General features: G+C 46.5%; 12 protein-coding genes across 12 annotated transcripts; 8 read left to right on the forward strand and 4 right to left on the reverse strand.

Annotated features, from left to right (window-relative positions):
• Positions 1–12: 12 nt before the first annotated feature.
• On the forward strand, positions 13–2212 carry PICMEDRAFT_16963 (hypothetical protein). Its single transcript, XM_019161412.1, has one exon. The coding sequence runs from the start codon at positions 195–197 to the stop codon at positions 1785–1787; it is 1593 nt and encodes a 530-aa protein (XP_019016784.1). The 5' UTR covers positions 13–194; the 3' UTR covers positions 1788–2212.
• Positions 1869–2919, reverse strand: PICMEDRAFT_16965 (hypothetical protein). The gene has a single exon (XM_019161413.1). The coding sequence runs from the start codon at positions 2887–2889 to the stop codon at positions 1879–1881; it is 1011 nt and encodes a 336-aa protein (XP_019016785.1). The 5' UTR covers positions 2890–2919; the 3' UTR covers positions 1869–1878.
• Positions 2920–3000: 81 nt separating this feature from the next.
• On the forward strand, positions 3001–4367 carry PICMEDRAFT_143199 (hypothetical protein). The gene has a single exon (XM_019160322.1). It carries the CDS (start codon positions 3138–3140, stop codon positions 4188–4190), a length of 1053 nt encoding a protein of 350 aa, XP_019016786.1. The 5' UTR covers positions 3001–3137; the 3' UTR covers positions 4191–4367.
• A 232-nt stretch (positions 4368–4599) lies between these two features.
• On the forward strand, positions 4600–5556 carry PICMEDRAFT_34534 (hypothetical protein; the record flags this gene model as incomplete). The annotated part of the gene is made up of 1 exon (XM_019162892.1): positions 4600–5556. One exon carries the CDS (start codon positions 4600–4602, stop codon positions 5554–5556), a length of 957 nt encoding a protein of 318 aa, XP_019016787.1.
• Positions 5557–5794: 238 nt separating this feature from the next.
• On the forward strand, positions 5795–8152 carry PICMEDRAFT_59337 (hypothetical protein; the record flags this gene model as incomplete). Its single annotated transcript, XM_019163359.1, has 1 exon — positions 5795–8152. The coding sequence occupies one exon, from the start codon at positions 5795–5797 to the stop codon at positions 8150–8152; it is 2358 nt and encodes a 785-aa protein (XP_019016788.1).
• Positions 8153–9102: 950 nt separating this feature from the next.
• Positions 9103–9547, forward strand: PICMEDRAFT_12135 (hypothetical protein; the record flags this gene model as incomplete). Its single annotated transcript, XM_019159887.1, has 2 exons — positions 9103–9130; positions 9207–9547. The coding sequence occupies 2 exons, from the start codon at positions 9103–9105 to the stop codon at positions 9545–9547; spliced, it is 369 nt and encodes a 122-aa protein (XP_019016789.1).
• Positions 9548–10058: 511 nt separating this feature from the next.
• PICMEDRAFT_43992 (hypothetical protein) lies at positions 10059–11430 on the forward strand. The gene is made up of 2 exons (XM_019163119.1): positions 10059–10140; positions 10561–11430. Exons 1-2 carry the CDS (start codon positions 10138–10140, stop codon positions 10963–10965), a joined length of 408 nt encoding a protein of 135 aa, XP_019016790.1. The 5' UTR covers positions 10059–10137; the 3' UTR covers positions 10966–11430.
• Positions 11250–12320, reverse strand: PICMEDRAFT_73191 (hypothetical protein; the record flags this gene model as incomplete). The annotated part of the gene is made up of 1 exon (XM_019164408.1): positions 11250–12320. The coding sequence occupies one exon, from the start codon at positions 12318–12320 to the stop codon at positions 11250–11252; it is 1071 nt and encodes a 356-aa protein (XP_019016791.1).
• Positions 12321–12847: 527 nt separating this feature from the next.
• On the forward strand, positions 12848–13933 carry PICMEDRAFT_73192 (hypothetical protein; the record flags this gene model as incomplete). The annotated part of the gene is made up of 1 exon (XM_019164409.1): positions 12848–13933. The coding sequence occupies one exon, from the start codon at positions 12848–12850 to the stop codon at positions 13931–13933; it is 1086 nt and encodes a 361-aa protein (XP_019016792.1).
• A 3589-nt stretch (positions 13934–17522) lies between these two features.
• On the reverse strand, positions 17523–17855 carry PICMEDRAFT_73194 (hypothetical protein; the record flags this gene model as incomplete). The annotated part of the gene is made up of 1 exon (XM_019164410.1): positions 17523–17855. One exon carries the CDS (start codon positions 17853–17855, stop codon positions 17523–17525), a length of 333 nt encoding a protein of 110 aa, XP_019016793.1.
• A 608-nt stretch (positions 17856–18463) lies between these two features.
• On the reverse strand, positions 18464–19702 carry PICMEDRAFT_59329 (hypothetical protein; the record flags this gene model as incomplete). Its single annotated transcript, XM_019163356.1, has 1 exon — positions 18464–19702. One exon carries the CDS (start codon positions 19700–19702, stop codon positions 18464–18466), a length of 1239 nt encoding a protein of 412 aa, XP_019016794.1.
• A 2127-nt stretch (positions 19703–21829) lies between these two features.
• On the forward strand, positions 21830–25530 carry PICMEDRAFT_73196 (hypothetical protein; the record flags this gene model as incomplete). The annotated part of the gene is made up of 2 exons (XM_019164411.1): positions 21830–24153; positions 25281–25530. 2 exons carry the CDS (start codon positions 21830–21832, stop codon positions 25528–25530), a joined length of 2574 nt encoding a protein of 857 aa, XP_019016795.1.
• Between the last annotated feature and the right edge of the window lie 335 nt (positions 25531–25865).

The following is a 25865-nucleotide window of genomic DNA, read 5'->3' on the forward strand; positions in this document are numbered from 1 at the left end:
GTGTGGAAAAATTGCAAGGCTGCGTAGATCTCTATCACCCGTTGGATGCAAGCAACGCTTCTTGGAACCAGAAATCTTTAAGGGGTATCTGAGCTTGGAAGCTAATCTCTGTTTTCCTGTGCTTTCCCCTGCTTTAGGTGAACGACTTATCCACCAAACCAGCAAATCGCGAGCAGCACTGGAATAAAGACGAGATGCTAAATCAGTTTTTGGGCAAGCAGTCAAACAGCTCCTCTGCCAATGTCTCTCCGCTCCTCAACCCATCCTTATCTGCAATCAACTCAAATCTTTCTCCGGTGTCTTCCACAGGGTCGGAGATTGATCAGATCCCGGGCGGCAGCGAGTTCCCCATTTTAACGACCAGCAAGTTTACTCTTTCATTGAAACTCCTAGATAAAATTCTTTATCTGAGATCAGATGATTCCGGCTCCACGGTGACCCCGCTCCGTGGGTACCTATGCATCTACGTCAAAAAGCCGGCAAGGATATCTCACATCCGATTGCAATTTGAAGGATTATTAAATGTGAAGTATTTCCCGCAGTACATGGCACCGGACCCAAATTCACTCTTTGTTGCGAACAAGCCAGTTCCTGTTTTCAGCCAGTCCAGGTCTTGGCAATACAAACAGAATGACAAGGTGCTAGACACAGACTACTTTCCAAAAGGTTCTTTTGCTTACCCTTTCCAGTTTCTCATCCCTAACAACGTTCCCGAAACGATGTCAAACGTGTTCGGATCAACCGCTTACTCGATTACAGTTACTGTAAATTATATTCCGAACTCTTTCACAAAATCTCTCATTCCGCAGACCAAGGTCACACAACCTCTACCGATCCAGTTGGTCCAATGTGATAGTGATTCATGCGCAGTCTCTACGACCTCTTCTGACGCACTATCCCTAGGCAGATGGAGGAATTTGTTGTACTATAAAATAGCGGTTTCTAATAGACAAGTTGCCATAGGAGGTTCTCTCAAATTTTACATCAAAGTTTTACCTATAGACCCCACCGGCTATAAGCTCAACTCCATCAAGGTATACCTGGATCAAGTTACAGAATATCATATTGCTGACCGGCTTACGGAGGAGGAAAAATCAATGTACCATTCAAATTTGGCAAACACTGAGCGAATACTATTGGAAGAAATCAATATTGACTTCTTGGAAAATGGCATTCAATGCTGGGAATTCGATACTCCTTTGAGAAAGGTACACAAGAAACACAACGTCAAGGATAAAAATTCAAAAAGAGAAGTGGTTCTTGTGCCAACTACCAATCAAGTGGAGAATCGGGTATGCCATTTTAGTGTTACTCACAAAATCAAGGTTTCCATCTCAGTTGAGGAGATTTCTGAGCTGGATGATAACTCTAGTATTGATATATCCGATTTGGTAAGTTCATTTAGCATGAGAACTCGATCTCAAAGCATAGATAAAACTTTATCCAACACTAGAGCAGAGAAGGCCGACAACGTAATGATTAAACAACTGGCAAAACTACTGCTGGAGCCAGAAACTAAAAAATCCAAGGTTGAGCTTATTCTTGAAGCTGAAGTTGCCATTTTGAAAGGTGAGAGTGTTGATGGTAAGATGCCTCCTCCGACTTATTGGGATGCGCAACAACAAAAACAGAAGGCAAGCGATTTTGCAGTAGTCCCCTCCAAAGTTTTCTCTCTTCTGGATGCTAAGAAACTGAGACAAAGACCTCAACTCAATTTCATTGTTCCTCCTGCCTATGAAGAAATCGAAGAAGAGTCAGAACCCCCACCATACATCAGTAATATGTAACCAGTATCATCCCGTATAGCACCTTTACTAAAAAATGTTTATCATTAATGTACAAAATTTCAATCGTTAGAGTTTCGCAAGAAATCTCAGTTTATAAAGTTATCCATGAATCCAAGTATACATGGGAACTAGAATTATTATTGTCTCCATTCTCGTCGTTCAGCATTGTGTCAAGAACCCTATAGTTGTCATTTACGCTGAAAATCTCGCCATCAAGTGGTGCATATATATCTTCTCCTTCTACTTTACCACCACCAGCCTCGAGGACACTTTGCCATGTGGCTCTGTAAGAGCCTCCATTATTTTCGATTTTCTCGTCAAACTCTAAAACATCGCACAATGACTTCACATCAGATAGGGTCAACTCCACCGTAGTGATTCCTGAGCTAACAATGAATTCATTGATTTCCTTGAGAGTTGGTAAAAGAGATCCCATACCGCTTACAAGTTGTGCAGGATAACTGTACTGTTTCAGACCGTTTGGAATTAATCCCTTCTTTTTGAAACATTTCGGGAAAGTTCTCTGAGCGATGAATTTCCAAATGACTATTAGCAAGGAATCAATGAAATCTGTGTCAAGCTCTGAGTCGGTAAACCACGGACCACCAGTCACATCAATGGATGGAGTCAAGTGGTACAACATATATATCTTCCTCGTTGGATGTTTGACCGATTTGACTGATTTGATGTACGACTGGGATTCAAGTGACTTAAGGCATCTCAAGACAATATGCTGATGTAAGTTTGTTTTAGACTTGATGGTTTTTGTCCATATACCCTCTCTGCCTGCTGCTTCAACGTGGGAATACACGATTGCCTCATCACCGGTCATATTACTTACCTTTTTGGCTTCTTGTTCTGTGATAGCTGCAAACAAGATCTGCTTTTCTTTTGTGTCACCTTCTCCATCAGACTCCAAAATCTTTAATAGCCCTTTATTAAGCAAAATTTGTGCATTTTGCATCAACTCATTAGCATCATCGTACTTCAGCAGCTCCAATAATTCATTTTGCGTGTATGTAGCTCTACCGCTTGACACCATAGCATGGTGAAGCTTCTGTGCAGGTGCAGGGATATCATTCGTTATGCTGCTGTCACTCATTTCACTTCTCACCTCTAATGTTACTCTCTCCTCCCCAAGTTTATACTAGTTAGGATAACCGCTCCACCATTCAAGACAGTGGCCCAAGGCTGTTGATCTTACAGTGAGCAATGATGATCCAAAAATTCGTGTGAGGGTATAAAATTTTTTCCTGTCCACAATCGTTCTCACATCAAAAGGCTAGAGTGGACATGATAAGAGGTTTTTTTGAACTAAACACTTGACTATGAGGAGATTGTCAACTAGGCATGGTAAAGCTTCACTTCCTTGAAGAAGATGATGATCCAGAGGAAGACATTCAATTGCAAGCTCCGAAGCTCAAGCAGTTTAAACCAAGAAAACTGAAGAGCAATTTCGGCAGCACCGCCAAGGCAAACAGCTCCACTCTTTCCAAACAAGGACGACCCCTTCATAATTCTTCTTTGTTTACAGGTGATGAGTCTGACGAGGAAGAATATTTGAGTGTTTTTCAAGGAAAACTGTCCAGCAATTCAAAGAAGAAAACTTTTGTGGCCAAAGCACCTATCGCTGAAGCTGCTGTGAAAGGCATTTCTTCGTTGCAGAATGAAGACCAAGGCAACAAAAAAGTAAATGTCAAAGACTATCTTAAATCTTACGAAAGTACGACTGAAAGTGCCATTCTAGAACTTACGCACGGAGATAACCAGAATAGCGAAGAGAGAGAACAGGATACGGCCGAAGGAATACTGTTAGGTGAGAACGTAGAGGGCCACATCATTAGTGGCTCAGATTTGGATAGTGATGGTAACACTGAAATGCCTTTACAGAATGATCTCAATGTGCATGGGCCAACAGAAACAACTAAAACCAGGATAACACCCAAATGTTCTGAACCTGAAATTTTACCTCATGATAAGAAAAAAAGTGCCATGCGCCGAAAACAAATTGAACAGGCACTTTCAGAAACTAACCTTGATGATTTGGATAATTTTGAAAGCTTTGGCGATGGCGGTGAAACTGATGGGCGTCACGCGAGGGGTTTTGTTCCGACAGGGAATGTCGAGGTTATTGGACTGGATTTGCAAGAGAGACATGATTTGTGTGACAGCAAACCTGTACTGTTATCCAAGAGACATAAGAAAGCACAGTTTATTTTCCATACTGTAGCTCCACTCGAAGAGCAGCTAAAGCTAACGCAGGAAAAGCTGACCTCTCTATCCGACATAGTCAGCAAGCGTGAACTACAGATGAATCATTTGAAGACAGAGCTCGGAAGCATTACAAACAAAACAGCTCAATATGCTCAAAGGATGAGTCAAGCTCTTTGTAATTGCAGTTAGCTTACCTGCATCCATTATCCTTAAGAACTTTGTAATTCTTACATATTTTCTCCCAATAAAACAATCTGCTAGTCAAATGCCGTCAGCTAAGCGCGCCGAAAATTGCCTAAACGAGCAATTCTGTCTTTGCGCGCTTAGATTTACTCGGCCTTGCTCACACTTGATGTGAGGAATATTGCCAACGTCTTAGTTCGATGAAAAAAACGTCCACTGGTCGGTGTGACTAACTGCTGGCGTCTGCACTTTTGCTTGTGACTTATATAAGTACTGGTTTTTTCTTCTGTTTTAACATCTTCCACGCTTGCTTCTTTTCGCTTCGGTTGTGATAACTATCCTCTTCGACTTTTATACTTGCTAGTCTCTTACCATGTTTTTTTCTAAGCTCTCGCAAAGAACATTCTCAACCTCCATGACGGCCTCTAATACCATCCGCCATTTGATCTCCATTGCTGACTTGACAACTCCAGAGTTCGTGTCTCTCGTCAACAGAGCACAGCACCACAAGAAACTGATAAAAGCGGGTGTCAAGCCAGAAACATGGCCATTGCAAGGTGAGTTGGTGGCGCTACTTTTCAGTAAAAGATCCACCAGAACTAGAATCTCTTCAGAGGGTGCAGCTGCGTACTTTGGCGGACAACCAATGTTCCTTGGCAAAGATGACATTCAACTAGGCGTCAACGAATCCTTCTATGACACCACGAAGGTCATCTCTTCGATGACCTCCTGTATCTTTGCCAGAGTGAATTCCCACTCTGAGATCCAGCAACTATGTGAACATTCTTCCGTTCCTATTATTAATTCCCTTTGCGACAAATACCACCCACTTCAAGCAATTTGTGACCTCTTGTCAATCAAAGAAAATTTTAAAGAACTCAAGGGATTGAAACTTGCCTGGATTGGCGATTCCAATAACGTCATCAATGACTTAGCAATAGCAGCGATGAAGTTCGGTATCAACGTTTCGATTGCCACTCCAAATGGAATTGAAATTGAACAGCATGTTATAGATGCTGCCAATGCAACCACGGCCGAAACAGGTGCAACTTTAGAGCTGACCCACGACCCGAAAGAAGCAGCAAAGGGTGCCAATATTCTAGTTACAGACACATTCGTGTCGATGGGACAAGAAGCAGAAACACAGAAAAAGCTGAAGCAGTTTGAAGGCTTTCAAATAAACTCTGACCTGGTTGCCTTGGCCGACAAGGATTACAAGTTCATGCATTGTTTGCCAAGACATAAGGAAGAAGTTTCAGACGATGTCTTTTACAGTGACCACTCTATAGTTTTCCCTGAAGCAGAAAACAGACTCTATGCTGCTATTGCCACTATCGAGGCATTTGTTGTCAACAAAGGTCAATTTTTATAAACGGTTAGACCGATGCATTTTATATGTTTGTAAACTATACAGGACAAGAGCACCAGGTGTGTATGTATGAGAGGACCATCAAATCTTGGCGATGCGCGCCGAGGTTTGGCACGGAAAAGAAGACGTTGGGAGTTGTTGTGTGCTTGTCAAGTTCTGGTATAGAAGTGGGGAGGGTAGAGTTAGTAGAATTGAAACAGAAGTTAAGGCTAGATTATCTCGGATTAAAAGCCAAGCTAAAATGTCGACCCAGATTTCATCACAGGTACTGGCGAAACTGAACAAGCTGATACAAGATGAAGACGATCTTTCGAATTTGGACACCTTGATATCCGACATATCCAAGGAACAATCGACCATTGATTCCCAATTGAAGATCGAGCAAGAACGACATTTGCAACAAATTCATATGATGATTTCCAGTATGCAGTCAGCCAATAAAAACTTGCAAGATTTGAAATACAGTGTCGGGAAACTAGATGAACTACGGCGGGATAACTTGTCAAATGTCAACAAAAACAACGACTTCGTGGTATTTGATCATGCCGCCTTGGTCATGAAAAACATTAATGCAACGGAGGAGGTTTATAACAACATTGCCACTTTTCATCAGAATCAGAAGACGATTATGAGGCTATTGAATGATGAGATCACAAAGGATGAGAATGGAGAATTACCGAACTCTACGGGTGATAATCTATTGATTGCGCACTACCATTTAACGAAGTTGAGAGATTTGCAGGATCAGATGGAGCTAATGTCCAGAAATTCAATTTTGTCAAACACTAAAAGCATAGTTTATGATCTCTCCCTGCAGCTAGGCGAGTGTGTGAAGAAGTTTGATCATTTGCTAAGTATAATCGTTGATTCCGTCTTAGATTTTGTTGAAACCGGTAATTTTGGATTTCTCATCAAGGTGATAAAAATAATCCAATATGAAGAAAGAGAAGACTTGAAAGTGCGTTTGTGGAACTACTTGATTGACAAGAAGAACAACACGGAACATTCTGCTACCGCCAACTTGAATGACAGTAGGATGACTAAGGTGAAAAGGTCTTCTGAAAGAGGATACAAGGCTAAGTTTGAACAAATTTTCAAGAAGAGCATTGAAGACAGGTTTATTGACATACTAAGTTCCAAAGACTTGAGTATTTTCCTTGGAGAACAAGGTACTTTCTATTATCAAACTATATCGGATTACAAAACTGCCGTTACGAAATGTTTCCCTGAAGAGTGGAATTTTTTTCCTAAAATATTAGAATGGCATCAGGAGGCCGTTCGGGATATTGTGAACAGTATATTGGATTCTGGCGAATTCAGCAATCAGCAGTTGGCTCAAATTATTGATTTGGACTACGAAAACAAACAAATTTTGAAGCAAACGTTCAAAATATCCAACAAAGAAATCAAAAGTATCAGACTTTTGTCCGAAGATAAAAAGAAACAGTTGCTCAACAGCTCACTGCAAGAAAACATCAGTTCCACTACCAAATGGATTGATACAGCTCTTGAAAAAGCTGTTGCAAGATTCGAGTCATTGAGCGAAGAACCAAGTGACCGCAGAGAAGACCGCTTGTCTTTTCAAGTTTCGCAGGATGTTATGCTCATACTATCTTCCAATACCAAAAACATCCGTACTTTGGGGGATGCCTCTGTTTTGGTGCAATATTTCGGGTTCTTTGCCAATGACATCATGAGGAAATATCAAGATATTTGGGTTAGCGCATTGGACAAGATGACCAAGCTATGGGTGATATCTAGAATGACGGACGCAAAAGCTAAGGGGAAGATGCTAAAAGGAGATGAGCAAGTCAATGAGAACATTGGATATTTGCCAAGGTATATCACCAATTTGTCGAACGATTGCTTGATTTTGACTGATGCATTGGAAAGGGACTTTGACTCGATCACGTCTGGATTGAACGAGGTGCACACTCATAAGTTGCTTGAGCTGAAGCAGGTTGCCACCAACCATTCGATTGAGCTTGGTGCGTACTGCTTACAGAAGTTATCGTCACTAGCATTGGAGGATTACGGGTTGATGATGAACGACTTGTTCACCAAGTCATGGTACAAATCGTCCACCATCATTGACAGCGTTCTGAATGTGATCGACGAGGAGTATCTAATGCCATTTATCGATTTCTCATATCCAGAACTACTCGTGTCTTTGTTCGACTTCATCACGGATGATTTCTTACTGAGATATCTCAGCATGCTCAATTACCGAAGAAGCTTTGAGAAGAAGATTGTGGACTCCTTGGAGAGAGATGGCCACAAGATCATGGATGTACTACAGAAGCACGACGAGGACGGGATCTTGGAGAACAAGATGATCATACTCGATATCCTGATCGAGCTGATCTCCTCGGCAAACGAGACGGAGTATGTCGAGAAGTGGGGGATTGCGTTGGGCGAGATCTACGACCTCCCCGTGGATCTGCTGAAAGTGATACTCGAGTGCAAGAAGGAGGACAAGTCGAGAATCACCTTCATTCTGGGTGAGTGCACGGAGCTGTGCAAGCAGTCGATGACCGAACACATCGACGAGCCGCCAACCATCTTCCGCAAGTTCCACTACGCCCCCCTGAAGAAGTGAGGTATGAAGGAGACACCATCTGTGTCTGTGCATAATCTTTACGCATGTGTTATATATCTAGACTGTAGACAACCGCTATCGACTAGGCAATCGACACGAAGATGACGTTGAACAAGATCCACTGCGCGTCACCGGCCCTGTATCTGAAGTTCAGCAGGCCGTCGTTTTTTTCGTCCCACAGCGACCCAAACGTGCTCTTGATCTCGTTGTTCGCCCTCTCGTGCACCGCGACCGCAGTCGTGTTGACGATGTACTTGAACTTGGACGACTTGGCCGACAACAGCGCCAAGATCTCGCCCACGAGCTCGTTCAGGCTTTCGCACGCACCATAGCGGGCATCCACAAACTCCACCAGTTCCGACACCGAGACTGGCTGTGGCACACGTGAAACAGTAGCAGGGAGACGGATGTTAGTATTGCAAGGCGTGCTCAGAACTTTCTCTCTGTTGACGGACGTACCAGTCTGGAGGCGTTCACCTCCTCGAGGGCGACTGCCGGCGCCGGCCCCGGCGAAACGGCATGCGGTGTGTCGGTTTCGGCTGTCATCTGGCAATTGACCCCACTACACCCAGTGTCCGCCTGCACGCCCCGGTCTGACCAACCACACCCCCGTCCCAATCCAACTTCAACATGTTTGGATTGCGTTTACGGAGCAGGACCGGAACAGGACCTGGAACAGGCCAGGAAAAACCGCCGACGCCCCGATCGACGAATCCGGGCTGTGCAGCCTCCCCCGGCGGGCTTGCCGCTTTGGGGCGCACGTGCACCGTATTGGGGTCGCAATATTCCTGTCTGGTGGACATGATAGAGGCAGCTGGCCGTATATATAGGCGGAGGTGGCACGGGGTTCTGTGGTGGAGGAAGCAGCCGGAGAACTATAGCCAGAGAAGAGCAGGCGCCATCGGATTGGACCAGCGAGAGACACAGACACACACGCACGCACACACAGCATGTCATCAGCACCACTATTACAGACAAGTACGTACGCAGCAACGCCCCGGCACGCGGATAAGCGGCCGACGCATGCCCCAGACTACTAACACCAGCTGTACAGCCCCCGGTAAGAGAATTGCCCTGCCTACCCGTGTCGAGCCGAAGGTGTTCTTTGCCAACGAGAGAACGTTCCTCTCGTGGTTGAACTTCACCGTCATTCTCGGCTCGCTTGCCATTGGGTTGCTCAACTTCGGCGACAAGGTTGGCCGGATCTCCGCGTCGCTGTTCACGCTCCTTGCGATGGGCACGATGGTCTACGCGTTGATCACCTACCACTGGAGAGCCAACGCCATCAGAAGAAGGGGCTCGGGTCCCTACGACGACCGCTTTGGGCCAACCATGCTCTGCTTCTTCCTCTTGATTGCCGTCATCGTCAACTTCATCTTGAGGATCAGAGCGTGATTGTCGCAGCCAGCCATATACCCTTTCTATCGCTTCGCCACGCTGTATCGTGCCCTTTGTATACTGTCTAAAGTAAAATAAGATAAAATAAAAATAAGATAAAATAAGATAAAATAAAATAAAAAAAAAAAAACAGTACAGAGTAAAATGAAGTACACCAGATAAAGGATGGAGAAAACGGGCCGAAAGTGAGAAATTCCCTTGGTAGCCCGGTCACGTGCCAAATTACGTAACCCATTTTATCTTGCCGCTTTTTTGCCCTTTGCCATTGTGACTGCGAATTTGCTCCGCCGCCTCACCGCCACAGCTTCCCACCCGCGCACCTCACACAAGCGGTCTCAGGAGAGACCGGGACTTTTTTTTTTTCAGTGCGGAAAGTCGCCCCGAAGCGTGCGGGTGGTGGCCGGCCCTGTCTATGGTGCTGGCTCTGGCTCTGGGACGAGGGAGCAGGAGCAGTGAGAGGGTATACACAGGGATTTCTGCGTTTTGCTGAGTTGAAGATGAAGTTGGTGAAGACTTTGGCGTTGCGGAGGATCGATAGTGCATTTGTTTCCCGTATCTTCAATCACAGAAACCAGCAATAGTACAAGATGGTATGTTGTCTCCATGTCGTGTGCAGCACGCCGTGATGAAGGAACGAAAGAAAGCCAGAGAGAGATTGCCGGACGTGCTAGAGTAGAGTGAAAAATGTCGAGAGACCAGTGTGGGGCGTCCAGCGGGAACACATGCGCCCTGAAAACAGACAGCACTACATTGGATCGGCAGCAGCAGCAGAAAGAGTGCCCCGTATAGCGTGCCAGGAGTGTTTGCACAATCACAGCACAGTACGGAGCCACACACACGAGTCGTCACACAATGATAGCCAGCACACCGCACCAGAGCCGCCGTCGACTTTGAGATCATTGAAACTACAGCACCGGCAGCTTCTCCACACCCCCCTTCGTCTCGCCACACATCGCCGAATCGTATACTAACATAATCCGCAACTCGCTGAAAATTTTATCTGTCCACAGTCTGACGCTATCACTATTAGAACTAGAAAGGTTTTGTCCAACGCTTTGTTGAGCAGAAGACAGTTTGTCATTGACGTCATCCACCCAAACAGAGCTAACGTCTCTAAGGATGAATTGAGAGAACAACTCTCTGCCTTGTACAAGGTTGAAAAGGACCAAGTCTCCGTCTTCGGTTTCAGAACCCAATACGGTGGTGGTAAGTCCACCGGTTTCGGTTTGGTCTACAACTCCGTTGCTGACGCCAAGAAGTTCGAACCAGCATACAGATTAGTCAGATACGGCTTAGCCACCAAGGTCGAGAAGGCTGCTAGACAACAAAGAAAGCAAAAGAAGAACAGATCAAAGAAGATCTTTGGTACTGACAGAAAAGCTGCAAAGAAGGCCGCAAAGAGAGCTCAAGATTAAGCCTGATGATAGTTTCAATAAATATCTTTTATATATAATCTTTACTTTATCATTTTCTCCCTTCTACAATTTTGTTGTTTTAATAAAATAAAAATCAAATAACATTTACCAGGAAAAAGCGCATGGACGTGGAATGTTTGGAAATGTTGAGGTAAATATAAAAGGAGAGTACACAAGACAAATGTAAGTAGGGGATCCGATGAACCAGAACGATCCATCGGCTAAAAAAAAATGCACAATGAGTCGGATATAGAGTTGACAGTGGCGGGGGTTAATCGTCCCATCTAAGGCGCAGATTTAACCTTCTTCTCCTGCAACACTCTCACCTCTTCCTCCAGCTTCTTCATCTGGGCTTGCAACTGCGCCAAATCGTGGTTCAATCTGTTCTTCTCGGTGTAAATGTTTTGCTTCCACTGCTTGAAGCGCTGGTCTTCGTTTCTCAACTGCTCGGCAAAGTATCTCTTCAGCTTCTTCTCCTCCTCGATGAACTGCGGGTTGTTCGTGTCCTTGTGGGACACCTTGTCGGCGCCCTTCCTGTTTTCGTAGTTATCGCTGTCGTTGTTCATCATCTTCGCTCTGAATGTTTCGTAGTGGATCTCGTTGGTCGAGAGAATCAAGTCCAACATGTTCGTCCTCAAAAGCAAACTTCTCAGCTTTCTGAAGTCACAGTGCTGGTCATTCTCGACCTCGACAAAACCCCATGGGTATTTCCTACCGATGACCAGCTGGTTGTTGACTTCGAACTCCTCCTCAGACCCGATGATCGAAAAAGGCATCGACTCGATCAACTGCTTGGCGTGTTCCGAGGCAGCCTGGTCGTCCAGCTCCATCGGTGGCGAGTAGATCCGGATGTCCTGGACTTCGATGATGTCTCTGATTCTCTTCTTGAACTCCAGCATCTCGTTAGGCGTCAAGGTGTCCGCCTTGGAGATAACCGGGATCAGGTTCACCCTCATACCCAACTGCTTCATGATCTCGATGTCCAACGGCTTCAAGGTGTGCCCGGTCGGTCTTATGAAGTAAAGGCACGCATGCACACGCAAGTCCTTGACACCGCCACGGCTTGGCTGCGTCTCCTGCTTCATGAACGAATGGTGCTGGTCGTCAATGAAGTCGACAATCGGCGCCCACGAGTTCTTGTTGTCTATGTTATCGCCAAAGCCCGGCGTGTCGATGATGTTCAGGTTCAGCTTGAAGTTCTTCTCCTCGAGCTCCGCACGGATGATGTCGATCTCCACAGTCTTCTTGATCGGCTTGTTGTATCTATTGCGCAGCTCCTGGTGGTTCTTTAAGCTCGTCTGGAAAAGCGTGTTGACGAACGTCGTCTTCCCCAACCCAGATTCCCCCGCCAACATTATCGTAAACGTGGCGCCGGTCTTGGAAACAAGCTTGTATCTGTGATACGCAATCCGCTCCAGTTAGTATCCTGTTCCTGTTCTCTCCATCGTCTGATCTGACTTGTCCACACAAACTCTTTTTCTCTAACTTACCTTTGGTTAGGGAGGTTGGCAATCCCAATAGGCTCATGTGCAATTGCGTCGGCCATCGTTGTCTGCTGTCTGCTTCCACGGTGCTCTTCACTGCAGGCTTTCTTCTGGTGCCCGTCAACGTTTCAAGCTCAGCGCTAGCAACAACACCGTCTTCAGCAACAGCCCAGCACAGCAAAACAACAACAGCGAATCCTGTCAGGGACGGAAACGCGAAAAGAACACCGCGGCACCCCCACCGCTTCCAATCGACGCGTCGATCCTGGGCCCGGGAATTCTCCGGGGAAAGCTGGAGATTTGATTGAGTCAACGGACGACATGGAGCATATAGAAGGCAGGAAGAAACAGTGCCAGGACGGCGGAAAGTAAAGGACACGGTACTAGAAACACACAGAATGTCAAAGCCACTGACGCCTTATTTGCGGAAACTTGTGGCGACGCCACCAGAGCTCTCACTGGCGGACTTTGCCGCAGCTCTGGACCTCATCTTTGCCGGAGACGCTAACGACATAGAGATTGCGTCATTCTTGACCGGGTTACGCATCCACAAGCTTGACTTTGACGCCAGATACATTGCACAGGCTGTGGAGACTATTCTGAAGTACTCAGAGAAGATTCCGGATGAGCTTGTCGACCCACTGGGCTACCTCGACATTGTGGGCACGGGGGGTGACTCACAGAACACCTTCAATGTGTCGACGTCCGCTGCGATCGTCGGGGCTGGGATGGGGCTCAAGGTGTGCAAGCACGGCGGGAAGGCGTCGACGAGTGCATCTGGCTCAGGCGACCTCATGAACAAGCTTGGCGTGCAGTTGATGAAGGTGAACGCGGAGTCGACGCCGCTCATTGTGAAGAACTCGAACCTGTGTTTCCTCTTTGCGCCTGCTTTTCACCATGGGATGGCCAAGGTTGTCAGCGTGCGGAAGCAGCTTGGCATCCCGACGATTTTCAACATCCTCGGACCCTTGTTGAACCCAATCAACATCCGGGCACGGATCTTGGGCGTCTACACGGAGACGTTGGGCCGGACGTACTGCGAGGCGGCGGTCCGCATCGACCGAGCCCGGGGCAAAATGGCCAACACGATGGTCGTTTGGGGCGAGGTCGGTTTGGACGAAATCTCTCCCGTGGGGAAGTCGAAGGTGTGGTTTTACAGCAAAGACGCCGACGCGATCCACGAGTTTGAGCTCACGCCCGCAGACTTCGGCCTCCCAGAACACTCTCTCGACCTCGTGCGGTCCCAGACGCCGGCAGAGAACGCCATCGTTTTACAGCGGATCTTGGACTCCGACGCCGCCGCCCTCAGACCGGGCGTGGACCCGCTGGTTGACTACATTTTGATGAACTCGGCCGCTCTCGCGGTCGTCGCCGGTTTGACCAAGGACTGGAAGGAAGGGGTTGAAATTGCCAGAAAGAGCATCTTCTCCGGAGCCGCCAAGAAGACCCTACAGGACTTCATTGACGCTGTCAATAAGCACTAACTCCGTAGTCTGTTGTAGATAGTTCGATAGATAAATAAACAAATGTACAAGAAAAGAACGACAAAAGAAGATAAAACAATATAAAGTCGCGTTCCCCATTTCACTTTGTTTTTGTTGATATTTGTTTTCATGTCCAGGTTCATATTCACGTTCACAGGCTTGCAAGTTCTTCTGTTTGGAAGCTTCATCTAAAGTAGCATTGGCTCCAGAATAGGATAAGCCACTATGCGCCCTTTGAATAACGAGCTAATCCGCTCACCGGGGAATTCCCGAGCTCAAAACATCCCCTCCAACACATCGCCGGAATTCACCCCCATCGGTTCGAAATCAGGCAACGGCTTCGTTGAGTCAGTCTATTCCTCTACAAACATGAGTCCCGTGCTCAACTTCTCGGATAAATACACAGATAGGTTAGAGAAGATACGAAATGGCAACAATTTGAAAACTGCCAACGGTATCAATGGTTCCCCTAGGCGCTCGACCTCCAATACTCACACATTACACAGGGTCAACGGCACGGCGAATCACAATGCAGAATATAACAGAGCCGATGACAGCGTACTAAATTCCTCATCTGTGGCATCCTCCGTCTGGGAAGATGACAATGCTGAGCAACAGAGACCTTTCACAGAAACAAATCGCCACTCCAGAATTTCAAAACTTTTTGGGCGTGAAGGTATATCCAAGGGCACTCAAATAATACCCGATTTTGTCTCTGACTCCCACGACGAAAATAGGGATATAAACATAGATTCAAACATGCTGCGTTCGCAATCTGATTTGGTGAAAAAGCTTCAGTCACAAAATACGAATCTTAAAGTTGAAGTGCTCACTTTAAGGCAAAATCTTACAGGACTCCCTGTAAATTCAATTGAACTCATAGAACAAAACGTTGCATTGAACCAACAAATAATAAAACTAAAGGAAATTATTGATTCAAACCCTAAAGGTATAGACACAGAAGGGAAAATAGAAACTTTGGAAGAACGATACGAGGAAGACCTTGACAGGTTGCGAACCGATAACCAGTATCTAGTAGGAGAAAATGAACAAGTAAAGCACGAAAGAGATGGGCTGTATCGAGAAATTGAAAAGCTAGAAGCGAAATGCTCAAACTATGAAGATGAGTTGGGCGAATTGAGATTGGAATTGGACCATGTGAAGGAAAATCATGTTGATGATGCCCATTCAGCAAGAAAAATCAGTCAGCTAGAGGAGGAAAATGCTGAACTCGAGCGTCACATAGATGATCTAACAAAAGAAAACAAAGATTTATCAAATGATATTTACAGGTTGGAATCCGAGCTAGAAGAAGCTAATCGCAATCTCGACAAGCACGATATGAGTAATGAGAAAGTCCCGGGAAACAACTTTTCAGATGAAGAAGAATCCAATGTTAGATTGAAAGAGCTTGAAGCTGAAAATGCTCTGTTGAAGAAAAAGTATGATGAAGATAAACGTGTGAACTATCGAATGTCACGAGATAAAGTGGAAGAGATGACGAAGCGGTTGGAAGAAGCTTCTAAAACCATTGACTCACTTGAAAAAGAGTTGGACAATAAAGAGTCTGAAGCCTTATTATTTACTAGAAATATCAAAGAATTGAATTTGAAACTTCAATCATACCAGAGAAAGAATGAGTCTTTGGAGTCTAGAGTGAGCAAACTGAAGGGAAATCAAAGTGAAGCCACTAAACTACTCACGGATGAAGTTACAGATTTATACTCTAGAATCGACGATTATGAAGAGCAGTTGGAACAACTGCAGCAAACTCTTGAAGGATACAGGAACAAAGAAGGAGACATCAAAGAGAGCTATGTTAGTGATTTGGAAGATGATAAAGAAAAGTTGTATGAGAGTTTAGTGGAAAGCCAGAAGCTGATCCAGAGAAAAGAGGATGAAATCTCCAGTCTGAAACTTGACTTCTCCACATTATTGAAGTCATCTAATGAAGGCTATAATGGTGAAAGCAATAAAAATATTACTTCAAACGATGAGGAGACAGTCAGTATTGATGACCTTATCCAACTCAAGGAAAAATTTGAAGGAGAAAGAGAGAATCATAAGCATGAAATTGAAAATCTAATCACAGATCACCAAAACATTAATGACAAGCTACTGGCTAAAATTGACGAATTGGAAGATTCAAAATCTAAATTGGTCCAAGATTTCGAAAATTTACATTTTCAGTATAGGGACCTTGAAACGTTATACAACAATATCATCAATTCAAAAGAGGTTGATGATCTAAGCGATGATTTGGCTAAAGTCACCCTAGAGTATAAAAACTCACAAGCTGAGTATAGTTTACTATCTGATAAGTATTACCAGCTGGAGGAACTTATCAGAAAGAAAGACTCAGAGATATACAGCCTGAGACAAGAGTTGGATAGTCAAGTTTTACAGTCAGTAAACACAAACGGGCTTGATGAAAAGCTGAGTGAATTAGAGAAAAGTATCAATACTTTGAAAGCACAAAGGGAGAAGCTCGAAAGCGAAAAATTGTCAACAGAGGATGAAAACTTTCAGTTGAAAAATTCAATGGAAAGGTTGAATAGAAAAATCAAATCTAACGAAGAGGTCATAACCCACTTGAGAAGTTCCGAAAAGGAGAACTCTTCGTTAAAACTCCAGCTCAGGAAAAAAAAGCTTGAGATCGTACAATTAGAGAAAAGGATCAGGTCACTAGACGATGAGAAGATAAGGCTGGAAAACATTATCAACTCTGTTTCGGATGAGCAGGATAAAATTTTAGCCAGAAGTGACAAGATTTCCGAAACAATCAGAACCAAGGGCCTCAGCAATGACTTTAAGGTTCAAGAGTTTGAGAAAAAGCTTGAGGAGAAAAACAACCAGTATAATGACGTTGTCAAAGAGTACAATTATATGAAGAATGACCTGATTGAGAGGTTGAAAGAAATGAAGAGCGAGATTAGAAACCAAGGAAAAGACAGCAAGGATGAGATTGCAAAATGGAAGACGAAGTATGAACAGAGTAACAGCAAATTAAAGGTTTCCGAAAGGTATCTACAAGTCTTGAAGAATGATATAAAGTCTTTGAATGAGGAGCTTGAACGTGAAAAAGAAAGAGCAAGCATTGAAAGAGACACCAGGCTGGATTGGTTCCCACCAACGCCCGAGTCACCTAGCAGAATGACGGGTTCCAACAAGCTCGATACCTTGAAGGCACAAAAAGATCTTTTGATGCTGAAAGTTCAAGAGAAGAGTGAAAAGATTTCTGACTTGAGGTACATGCTGAAGTACGTGCAACTTGAGCTAGATCTCAAGAACGAGATGTTCAAAAAGAACAAGATACTATTTTTGAATGCTGGCATTCAAGCAACGCCAAAAAGTGAAAAAAAGGCAACATTGAGCTTTCGGGTCGTTGCGCTCACAATCCTTGCAGGTGTTAGGTTCAAGAACCGTTTAAAGGAGCTACAGAACCGGAAGGTTTTGGAGAGGGAGCTTAAGCAAGAGATCAAAGCAAGGAAAAATTGATGATAGAATAGTTTACACAATCAAGTTACGTATCTGTATAATTAGTTTTACGAGAGAAAAACATGTATAGCACTACGCACAGCGCTCTCTCTCACGTTTTAACACGTCTGAGTGTATCGCTTAAGGATTGAAGTCGGAGGTTGAAGTCACGCGTGAACAGTTGTAGCTGTTCGAGTTTGTCTATTTCTGTGTTTAGGTCGTTGCATTTATCAAGCAATCCTCCAAACTGCTGCAACTTTGCCTCGATCGCAGTCAGGTTTTCGTCGGAAATCTGCTTCTTCTCCTGCACGTGTTCGTACACCTGTTCTGCGAGCTGCTGGGTTCTCTTGTTGATGTTTGCCATGAGCGTGTCGAAGTTGGCGGCCAGTGTCTGCACGTCTAGCGGATCGGAGCCAACAGCGTCTTCGCTGGTAGAAAGGGTCATTGTTGCTGTGTTTAATGCACCTTCGATTATTGCTGTCAACTAGGTGATGGCCTTCCATGCATGAACGAAGGTGGTCACTTCTTTGGAGGTGCTGACGGAGATGCTTGCCCGGGTTCTCCACCGACAGCGGAAAGACCGTATACTAGTGCTGTGCGATACGCCCGAAGCGGAAAGATTTTCCTAGCGCCGGCGCTCAGAGGACAATAGGAGAAGCAGAAGGCAGTCGGCCGGTAGAAAGACAGGCTGGCCGGGCAGAGTCAGACTTGAGTGGGGATGTTGACAGTATATAGCGGAGATAGGGGAGCAGGGGGAGAAGTAAACAAAGCAGGAAAGGGAGAGAGTGTTGCGGAGAACTGAAAGAGGAGGGGAAAGAGGAAAATAAATAGCTGGTGGATAGGTAGATATAAGTGTAAAATGTTAGATAGAACTAAAAAGAAGGAGAGGGAAAAAAAAGAACAAAAGACGGCGGGAAAAGACAACCTTGGATATTAATTGAGAAAAGCTATAACTTAGAGGGACTTTGGTATATGAGAAGTGTTTGTGGGATTTTTTTCTGTCCAGTAAACTGAGTGTAGTGTATGTGTGAGTAAAATGCGTCGGTGAATACATCAGTCTGCAGAGGCATCGATGGAGGACTCGAGAAGTGCTTTTTTGTGGGCTATGCTCTTTTTCTTTCTCTGTAACCGTCTCTCTCTTCTGAGTCTGCCCTGCATCATGTAGTAACTGGCTCTTCTGACTATAATGGACAGAGTTTTCTTGGAGTAGCCGTAGCCATGGACCTGTTCGACCTTGCCAGTCAATTCGGTCATCAAGCGTTCTCTTTCATCGACAGGAGTATCTCTGATCCAGGTTTTCTCGCCAATGGGGAAGTCCAAGTCTTCTCTCAAGATTTTCAGAATATTCTTCTCCCGTTTGGCCGTTTCGTCGTCGTTTCCTTCCAAATTGAGGACAATTGAGAGCTGAGCAAGTGATAGTCTAGAGTCACTGATCTTTTTAGCTTTGGAACCTGGGGCCGCTTTCGAGCGAGTTTCGTCTTCATCTTCTTCATCGTCGTCATCGTCGTCATCTTCCTCATTGTCTGCGGTAGTTGAAGCGGAGGAAGGAATCGAGGTGGCGAGGCTGTACTTTGATGACTCTATGATGTCTTCACTTTCTCGACTTAGTAAAGGAGCTGTAGTGTCCTCTATGCTGTAAACTTTCTGAAGGTCGACCTGTACCAAATCATTAAGTTTGAAAGCATCCAGACTATCTAGCGAGCTTGGAGTTGGGTTCAAGTTCATGAACTTGAAGTTTTGAGACTTCAAGATAGGAGAATTCTGAAGGGAACCATAGGCGGTGGAGGCGGAGGAGAGAAGGCTGTTGTTCTTTTGTGTAGAACCAAAGGATTTTCTCAATTCGGTGGTATTGATGGTGAGGCTGTTGCTGACCGGTAGGTCATTCTGTTCGAAATTGAGGTAGTTGACCGAGGTATGGCTGTTACTGTTGCTATTGCTGAGGCTGCTGTTGTAGTTGTAGTTGTAGCTTGCAAGACTGTCAATCTGCAAGAACTCTTCCTGAAGAGGGTCGACGGTGGTGGCGGCGGAATTGGAGGAGATGGAGGACAAGGGGGAGGTGTTGTCGAGATCGTTTTCGGACGAGATGAAGCTACTGATGTTGTCGTTGGAGGTGGAGATGATGTTAGAGTTCAGGTCGTTGTCGACAATGGCCTTGAAGGACGAGGAGGAAGCATCAAGGTTGTACTCGTTCAAGTTGAAGTTGAGGTTCAGGCTGAGGCCTTGGTTTTCTTCATCGTTGAGAAACAGGGGGTCTAGCGGGTCTTGCTGGAGATAGGAATTGTTCCACTGCATGGTTGGGGTGGGACGAGGGGCAGGGCCAAATAACTCGGTGGAGCTATCTGAGGAAGGGGATCGATTGTGTTCAAAGCGACGAGTTCCGCTTCAACCAAGAACGTGCAGGTGGTATACGGAATAAAAGCAAGGAAAAAAGCGCTGGTGTTCAGCAAAGGAGCCTGGCAAAGTGTGGTGTGAAAAACAGCCCGAGATAAGAAATTACGTGGGTGAGAGGAGAGGGTGAAGGAGAAGGGGGACGGAAGCAGGGAGAGGGGGGAGGAAGGACGGAAGGAAGGAAGGAAGGAGCGGAAGAGGGGAGGGAAGGAACGAACCAGGGAAACCACAAGAGAAAGACCGCAGGGAAAAAGAAAGCAGAAGCCTAGCAATTAACTGGAATGGCCAGACAAGGATGACGAGAGATAGGTGCCCGGGAGAATGGCAGGGGAAGATGGGGTAAATGGGGAAAAAAAAACGAGAGAGAGAGTCACAGAGGGACTTCGTAATCAATCGCTGGATTGATTGACCGACCGATTTCCATTGATTGACCGATCAGTTAATAATAGCGTGGTGTAGCGTAGCACACCCTCCCGGAAAAAGGAACGATGTGGGAGATAGCCCAATGCGGATATCTCAATAGTAGCAGCAGGAGGACAATGCTCACGTTTGCGTTTGCGTTTGCGTTTGCGTCTCAGTTTTCTCGCACCCGCATCACGGGTGTTTGCGTTCACTTACACCTCTGCCCCGGGTTGCGCAGTGTTTGCAGTGGCCTTTGCAGGCGTGTGTTGGGCATGCTGGGCCGTCCCGCAAGGCCGGTGTCTCACAGCAAGACGGGACGGAGTGGATACGTGCGTGCGGTAAACAATGGCGGCCCGCCATGCGAGGAGGATTGCTGTTTGGGCCGCAACCGGCAAAGCGCTCGCCCTACTTTATCAACGTGGGTGAATGTAAATATATCGCACGCCGCTTACGTCAGCCCTGCCTAGCACGGGGGGCCGAGTTGTGTGTGGTTTTTCGGGCAATTCCGCGGGCAGGACGGCGGCTGGCGGTGTGCGGCGTGCGGCTGGCGGCGACTGAGACGTCTGCAGCCTTCTGCAACTGCATGCAGCATGCAGACGTGCGGCAGGAGCAGGGCTGCATGCGGCTGCGCCAGATAGCCACAGCTGGTCCAAACACACACTTCCGGATCCGGCTAGACTGCTCAGCGGTGCTGCGAGCCGGCCACCGCCCCGAGGAGTTGCCAGATCCATCGTCCCGGACACGCCCGCAGCGGCGACGTAGCTTCCTGCGAGAGTCCGACATCGCCACGCACAGGACGCCTGCCAGCCTGCAGGCGTGTGTATCGCAGTGGCAGAGGGTCTTCGCTGTGGTTCTGGAACTGCCCCGACATGCTTATCGCAGGCGCTATCTGCCCCCTGGCCCTGCTGCCGGGCAACAAGCGTCATCGCCAGTGCTGGCACCGGCCGGCGGCATCGCCCGCATCGCGGGCTATCGGGCTATCGGGCGAGTAGCACCGCAGCGGCACCCATGCGGGGGCGTCCATGCGATAAGGCGACGACGAGACGCTAGTTCAGATAAGCGCTGCGGAAGATAAGAGGCGTGGCGAGAGGGCCGAAGCGAGCGAACATGTTTGCGTGTCCCTGCCGTGTGTGTGGGGTTGGATGTTGCCAGCGGGCGGCCAGAGACGACCGCTGCAGGGCACCCGGCGACCAATGAGCAGCAAGAGGGCTTGCGCGGGCTGAAAAGGCGGAAAAATACCGGTGCACGGGTTTTGGCTCCTCGGGGGCCGCGCCGCTGCCCGCCGGTGCACGGGTGCGTGCTGCAGGCGCCCCCTGTGTCCGTGCTCGGCACGGGGTGTGAGCGGTTTTCCGTCTCTCGCGCACTAGTCTGCCCGCACTCGAGAACGGTTCCGTCCGTCTCCAGCCTTTTTCCACCCAGACATTGTTGGCTCTTCCAATCAATGTGCTCCAATTGCAATATTGTTCCCTCTGCTGGACCCTCCGTGTCTGGTGTGTCAGTTGTGTCTACGTTTTTCCAGCCAACCTTATTTCTGTTCCCCCGTCTGCTCTTTCCTTTGCCTCCGTCCAGACTCCGGCTCCCCCCTCTTGCTAAGACTCCACTCACACACTCACACTCACTCACACAGTCATGGTGATGCGTCCCTTCAGAAATATCGCCATCACGAAGCAGAAGCCGGGCTTCTCCTTCTCCAGAAATGTCTCCACAAACACATACACCCACCAGTTCTTCAACCCCAGCTACATCAGCCCCAAGGACTTGATCAAGGTTGACGAGGTCGGCTTCAACAGCAACACCTCGTCCCACGAGGCCAACCGCAGCATCTTCAAGTACGTTGCTCCGGCGCTCTCGGTGACCAAGAACTATGTCATCTTCAACGCTTCCAACTCCGGCAACAACGAGCACGTCAACTCCCACGGCAATAGAAACAACTACCTGCTTCAGCAGGAGGCGTCTGCCTTCAGGACGCTCGAGGAGAGCAACGACTACGACAAAATCTTGTTGCGCAAGTTGAACCACAAGGGCAACAAGAACGGCCGCCTGAACATCAGCATCGACTCTGTCTCCCAGAACCATACTGTCCTGAACATCAGAAGAGCAAATTCAAACAACATCAGGAAGGTGGCGATCCCAAATAAGTCGCTAGTTGCCTCCAGAAACTTCTCGACAGACAACTTGGAAAAAAAGTTTGAAAGTTTGCAGATCAAGGATGCATCCGAGGGCGTCAAGGATACCGAAACCGCCAATGAAAAGTCGGCTGCAGGGAACCACGTGAAGTTCCAACAGCTCAACGATCAAGCCAACCGCACGTTTGAATCCATCGATGATGCCCTAGACACCTTCTTGTACACCGACCCTGTCAAGTCCCAAGAGGTCATCGTCGACTCCATGATGTCGATGGGGAAGTTCAACGAGGTCTTGCCGGTTTTCATCAGAATGAGAAACAATGAAATCATCCCTTCGATCGAGATCTACAATAAAGTCTTGAAATCCATCCAGCTCAGGGACACAGATGAAACGTTGGAGACAAGACTGACCCATTTGTTGAACACCTATTCCGACATGTTGTCCAATAACATCAAGCCAAACAATGCTACCTACGAACTGATCATAGATAACCTTGTCAAGGGATCCATCAAATCGTACCAGCTCTCGAACTACAAGAACGGCTTCGAGTTCTTCAAGATCGCCTTTGAACTATTCCTGATCAACCACAAAGAGTCAACCTCCTTGTCCAACACCTTCAAGAACAACAGCATCTACATCGATCTTTTAACTTGCCTGAACTACTACAAAGTGAAAGATGTGATCACCCCTCAAAATCTTTTCGAAATCCTCAACAAGAGAATCATCTCCCAAAACCAGCAGCATTTCCACATCCAAATGATCAAGTTTTCCACATTGTTCAAAGATCTACATTTCATTGAAAACCTGTACAACACTGAAATCAAGAGCGTGAATTCTTTGCCAGCAAAGGCTTACAGCTATCCAAACCAGGATGCAGTCCATCAACAGTTGATTGAATCGTACAACCTTTGCGGCGACTTCAAGAAGAGCACACTACTACTAGACACCATTGTGAATAATATTCCGGATAAAGAGTCGTCTGCCTCACAACACTTGATTTCCGAATACCTTTCTATTTTCTTGAGATCGCAAAGTCTTGTCGATCCAGTGCTGGCCTTCAAGTCACTCTACAAGTTCAACAACCTCAAGTGGCTACCTGCTGTCAGCATTGAGAGCTTAGTCGTGCTGTCCTATTCATTTTTGAGGTTGAACGAGTTGCAAATGGCGTTGAAAGTCTGGGACTTTGCTCTGTTGAGAAGTGACTTTGACTTCCAGAACAAAAGCTTGTGCTCGGACAAACACAGCGATGAGTACTCAATCTACATTTGCAACTTCCACAACCAGCTCGTGACTGCCGTCCTCAACACTGGCGACAAAAACCTCATTCTCAAGTCCGTCAGAGAGGTGTTGTGCAAGAACTCGTTGGTTTTGGACGACGCGCTTCTTGTGAACCTCGTTCGATACCTCAACATGGCGAATGTCGGCAACGAGCTTGTTGTCAAGCTGACGCTGAACCAGGGGTACAAGAGAATTATAAGAGGGTCGTCTGCGGCTCCAACCAGCTCCGAACGCTCGTTGAGCAACTTCCTCTCCTTGGTCGTCGACTTCCTTCCCGTCGAGAGCCTGCTCACTGTTTTCAACAGCACTTTCTTCAAGAGAGTCGTTGAGGAGTACAGACTGGTGAACGACAACATCTACGGCATCTTGAAGATGTTCGACACTGTGCAGAAGCAGCCCTCCGTTCTCGAGGAGAGCAACGTCAACGACAACACTCGTTTGAAGCTCAAGTACTACGCAAAGGTCTTAGACTATGAGTTCGACGACGCAGACAACTGCTACGTCCAAATCCCACCAGAAATTGCCAACTTCAAACAGAACATACAGCAGTTCATCTGAGCCATGCCAGATCTATTTTTATACCACCACCACTGACTACGTTATGAGTTTTACGTTTCCATGAATGCATTTTATGTTTGCTTTTCTTTTATTTCCTCTTCCTTTACCCACTATCCTTATTTATTTATTTTTCAGCCCCTGGCTTTTTGTTTATCCTTCCACTGTGTGTTTCCCAGCGACAGCATTTACCCACTTATCTTATTCTACGACCCACGATAATTATATATCTTTCTATAAATTAATAATAACACTACACCGTTTTTTCTTTCCTAATCCACTAGCCAGTCAGTTGTCCATCAGTTAGATGTAAGCGATATACGTTTCTTACTTGGTGTCACGTGCTTGCATACAGGGCGCAAACCCTCTTTTTCTCCTTCAGCCTCATTTTTTGTCGCCGCCGCGGTCAGCAGCGCCACAAAAAATCCACCGGAAACACAGTCACAGCTTTGGGTGCAGAGCTGCGCGAGCGAGAGTCGGTTTCCACCTGGTTGGATTTTTCTTGCTATAGGTGGTGAAGAAGCTGAGCACTAGACGTAGAGGTGTTTGTCTTCTGTGGCACAAAAGATCCTTGGAAAGCATCATACAACGGATTACTGATCAAAGATGGGTATGTACACGAGCAGAACAAGGTCTGTTGACAGGCCGGATCGTTTCATGAGGGGAAGGACGCAGGAGAAGGGCCACACGGAAGTGATCAACGGCCAGAAGTGAAGTTTAGAGCATAGTACAAGAGCAGACCGACAGGACAAGTTGACATGAAAGCCTTGGAGTGAACGACTGATGTAACAGGTGCTGCTGAAACAGCTGCCTCCGGTTGCTTGTGAAGGGATGCAAGCAGTTTTCCATATGAGACAGTGAACGCATTTGAATATTTTCACAAGTGAAGAAATGAGTAGACTCCTGGATTTTCACGCTTTTGCTCTATGAACAGGACTGTTTTGAAGCTGCCACAGCTCGTGCTTTATTCTCCTCCCGTGGACCAACAGAAACAACCACTGTAACAACTTACTAACACAACCCTTTCCCGTTCGATTTATCTTTTCAATGCAGTTAACGTTCCAAAGACCAGAAAGACCTACTGTAAGGGTAAGCAATGCAGAAAGCACACTCAACACAGAGTTACCCAATACAAGGCTGGTAAGGCTTCTTTGTACACCCAAGGTAAGAGAAGATATGACCGGAAGCAATCCGGTTACGGTGGTCAAACCAAGCCAGTTTTCCACAAGAAAGCCAAGACCACCAAGAAGGTCGTCTTGAGACTGGAATGTGTCAGCTGTAAGACAAAGCTTCAATTAGCTTTGAAGAGATGTAAGCACTTCGAGTTGGGTGGTGATAAGAAGCAAAAGGGTGCTGCATTACAATTCTAGATGTGTTTATAATCCACTTATTTACTATTATAATGCGTTTATAACTGCTAACCAGTCTGTAATTGACGACTTGGGTGCTGTGTTTTCAGATCAACCCCTTCTTCCTTCCTTTCCCTGTCCGTCGAGGCAGTCAAAGGAGCATGGCAGAGAATCGCGTCAGCTCGAGCACCCTCCCTGCCTCGACTCACCGCGAAGCGAGAGCGCCAGCGAGCGTTTCTCCTGTGTAGCTCTTCTCCTTCGTGCTCTGATCTGGCTTGAAAGGTCCGTTGATCTGGATCGGAGCAGAAAGCCTATAGTTCTCCCGTCCTCTGCAGTTCTCTTCCCGCAAGAGTACA

The sequence above is a fragment of the Pichia membranifaciens genome (genome assembly GCF_001661235.1).
Source record: "Pichia membranifaciens NRRL Y-2026 unplaced genomic scaffold PICMEscaffold_4, whole genome shotgun sequence".
Classification (NCBI taxonomy): domain Eukaryota; kingdom Fungi; phylum Ascomycota; class Pichiomycetes; order Pichiales; family Pichiaceae; genus Pichia; species Pichia membranifaciens.

Coding starts and splice junctions, on each gene's coding strand:
- PICMEDRAFT_16963 (XM_019161412.1), top strand. CDS start 195: ATGCTAAATCAGTTTTTGGGCAAGCAGTCAAACAGCTCCTCTGCCAAT.
- PICMEDRAFT_16965 (XM_019161413.1), bottom strand. CDS start 2,889: ATGAGTGACAGCAGCATAACGAATGATATCCCTGCACCTGCACAGAAG.
- PICMEDRAFT_143199 (XM_019160322.1), top strand. CDS start 3,138: ATGGTAAAGCTTCACTTCCTTGAAGAAGATGATGATCCAGAGGAAGAC.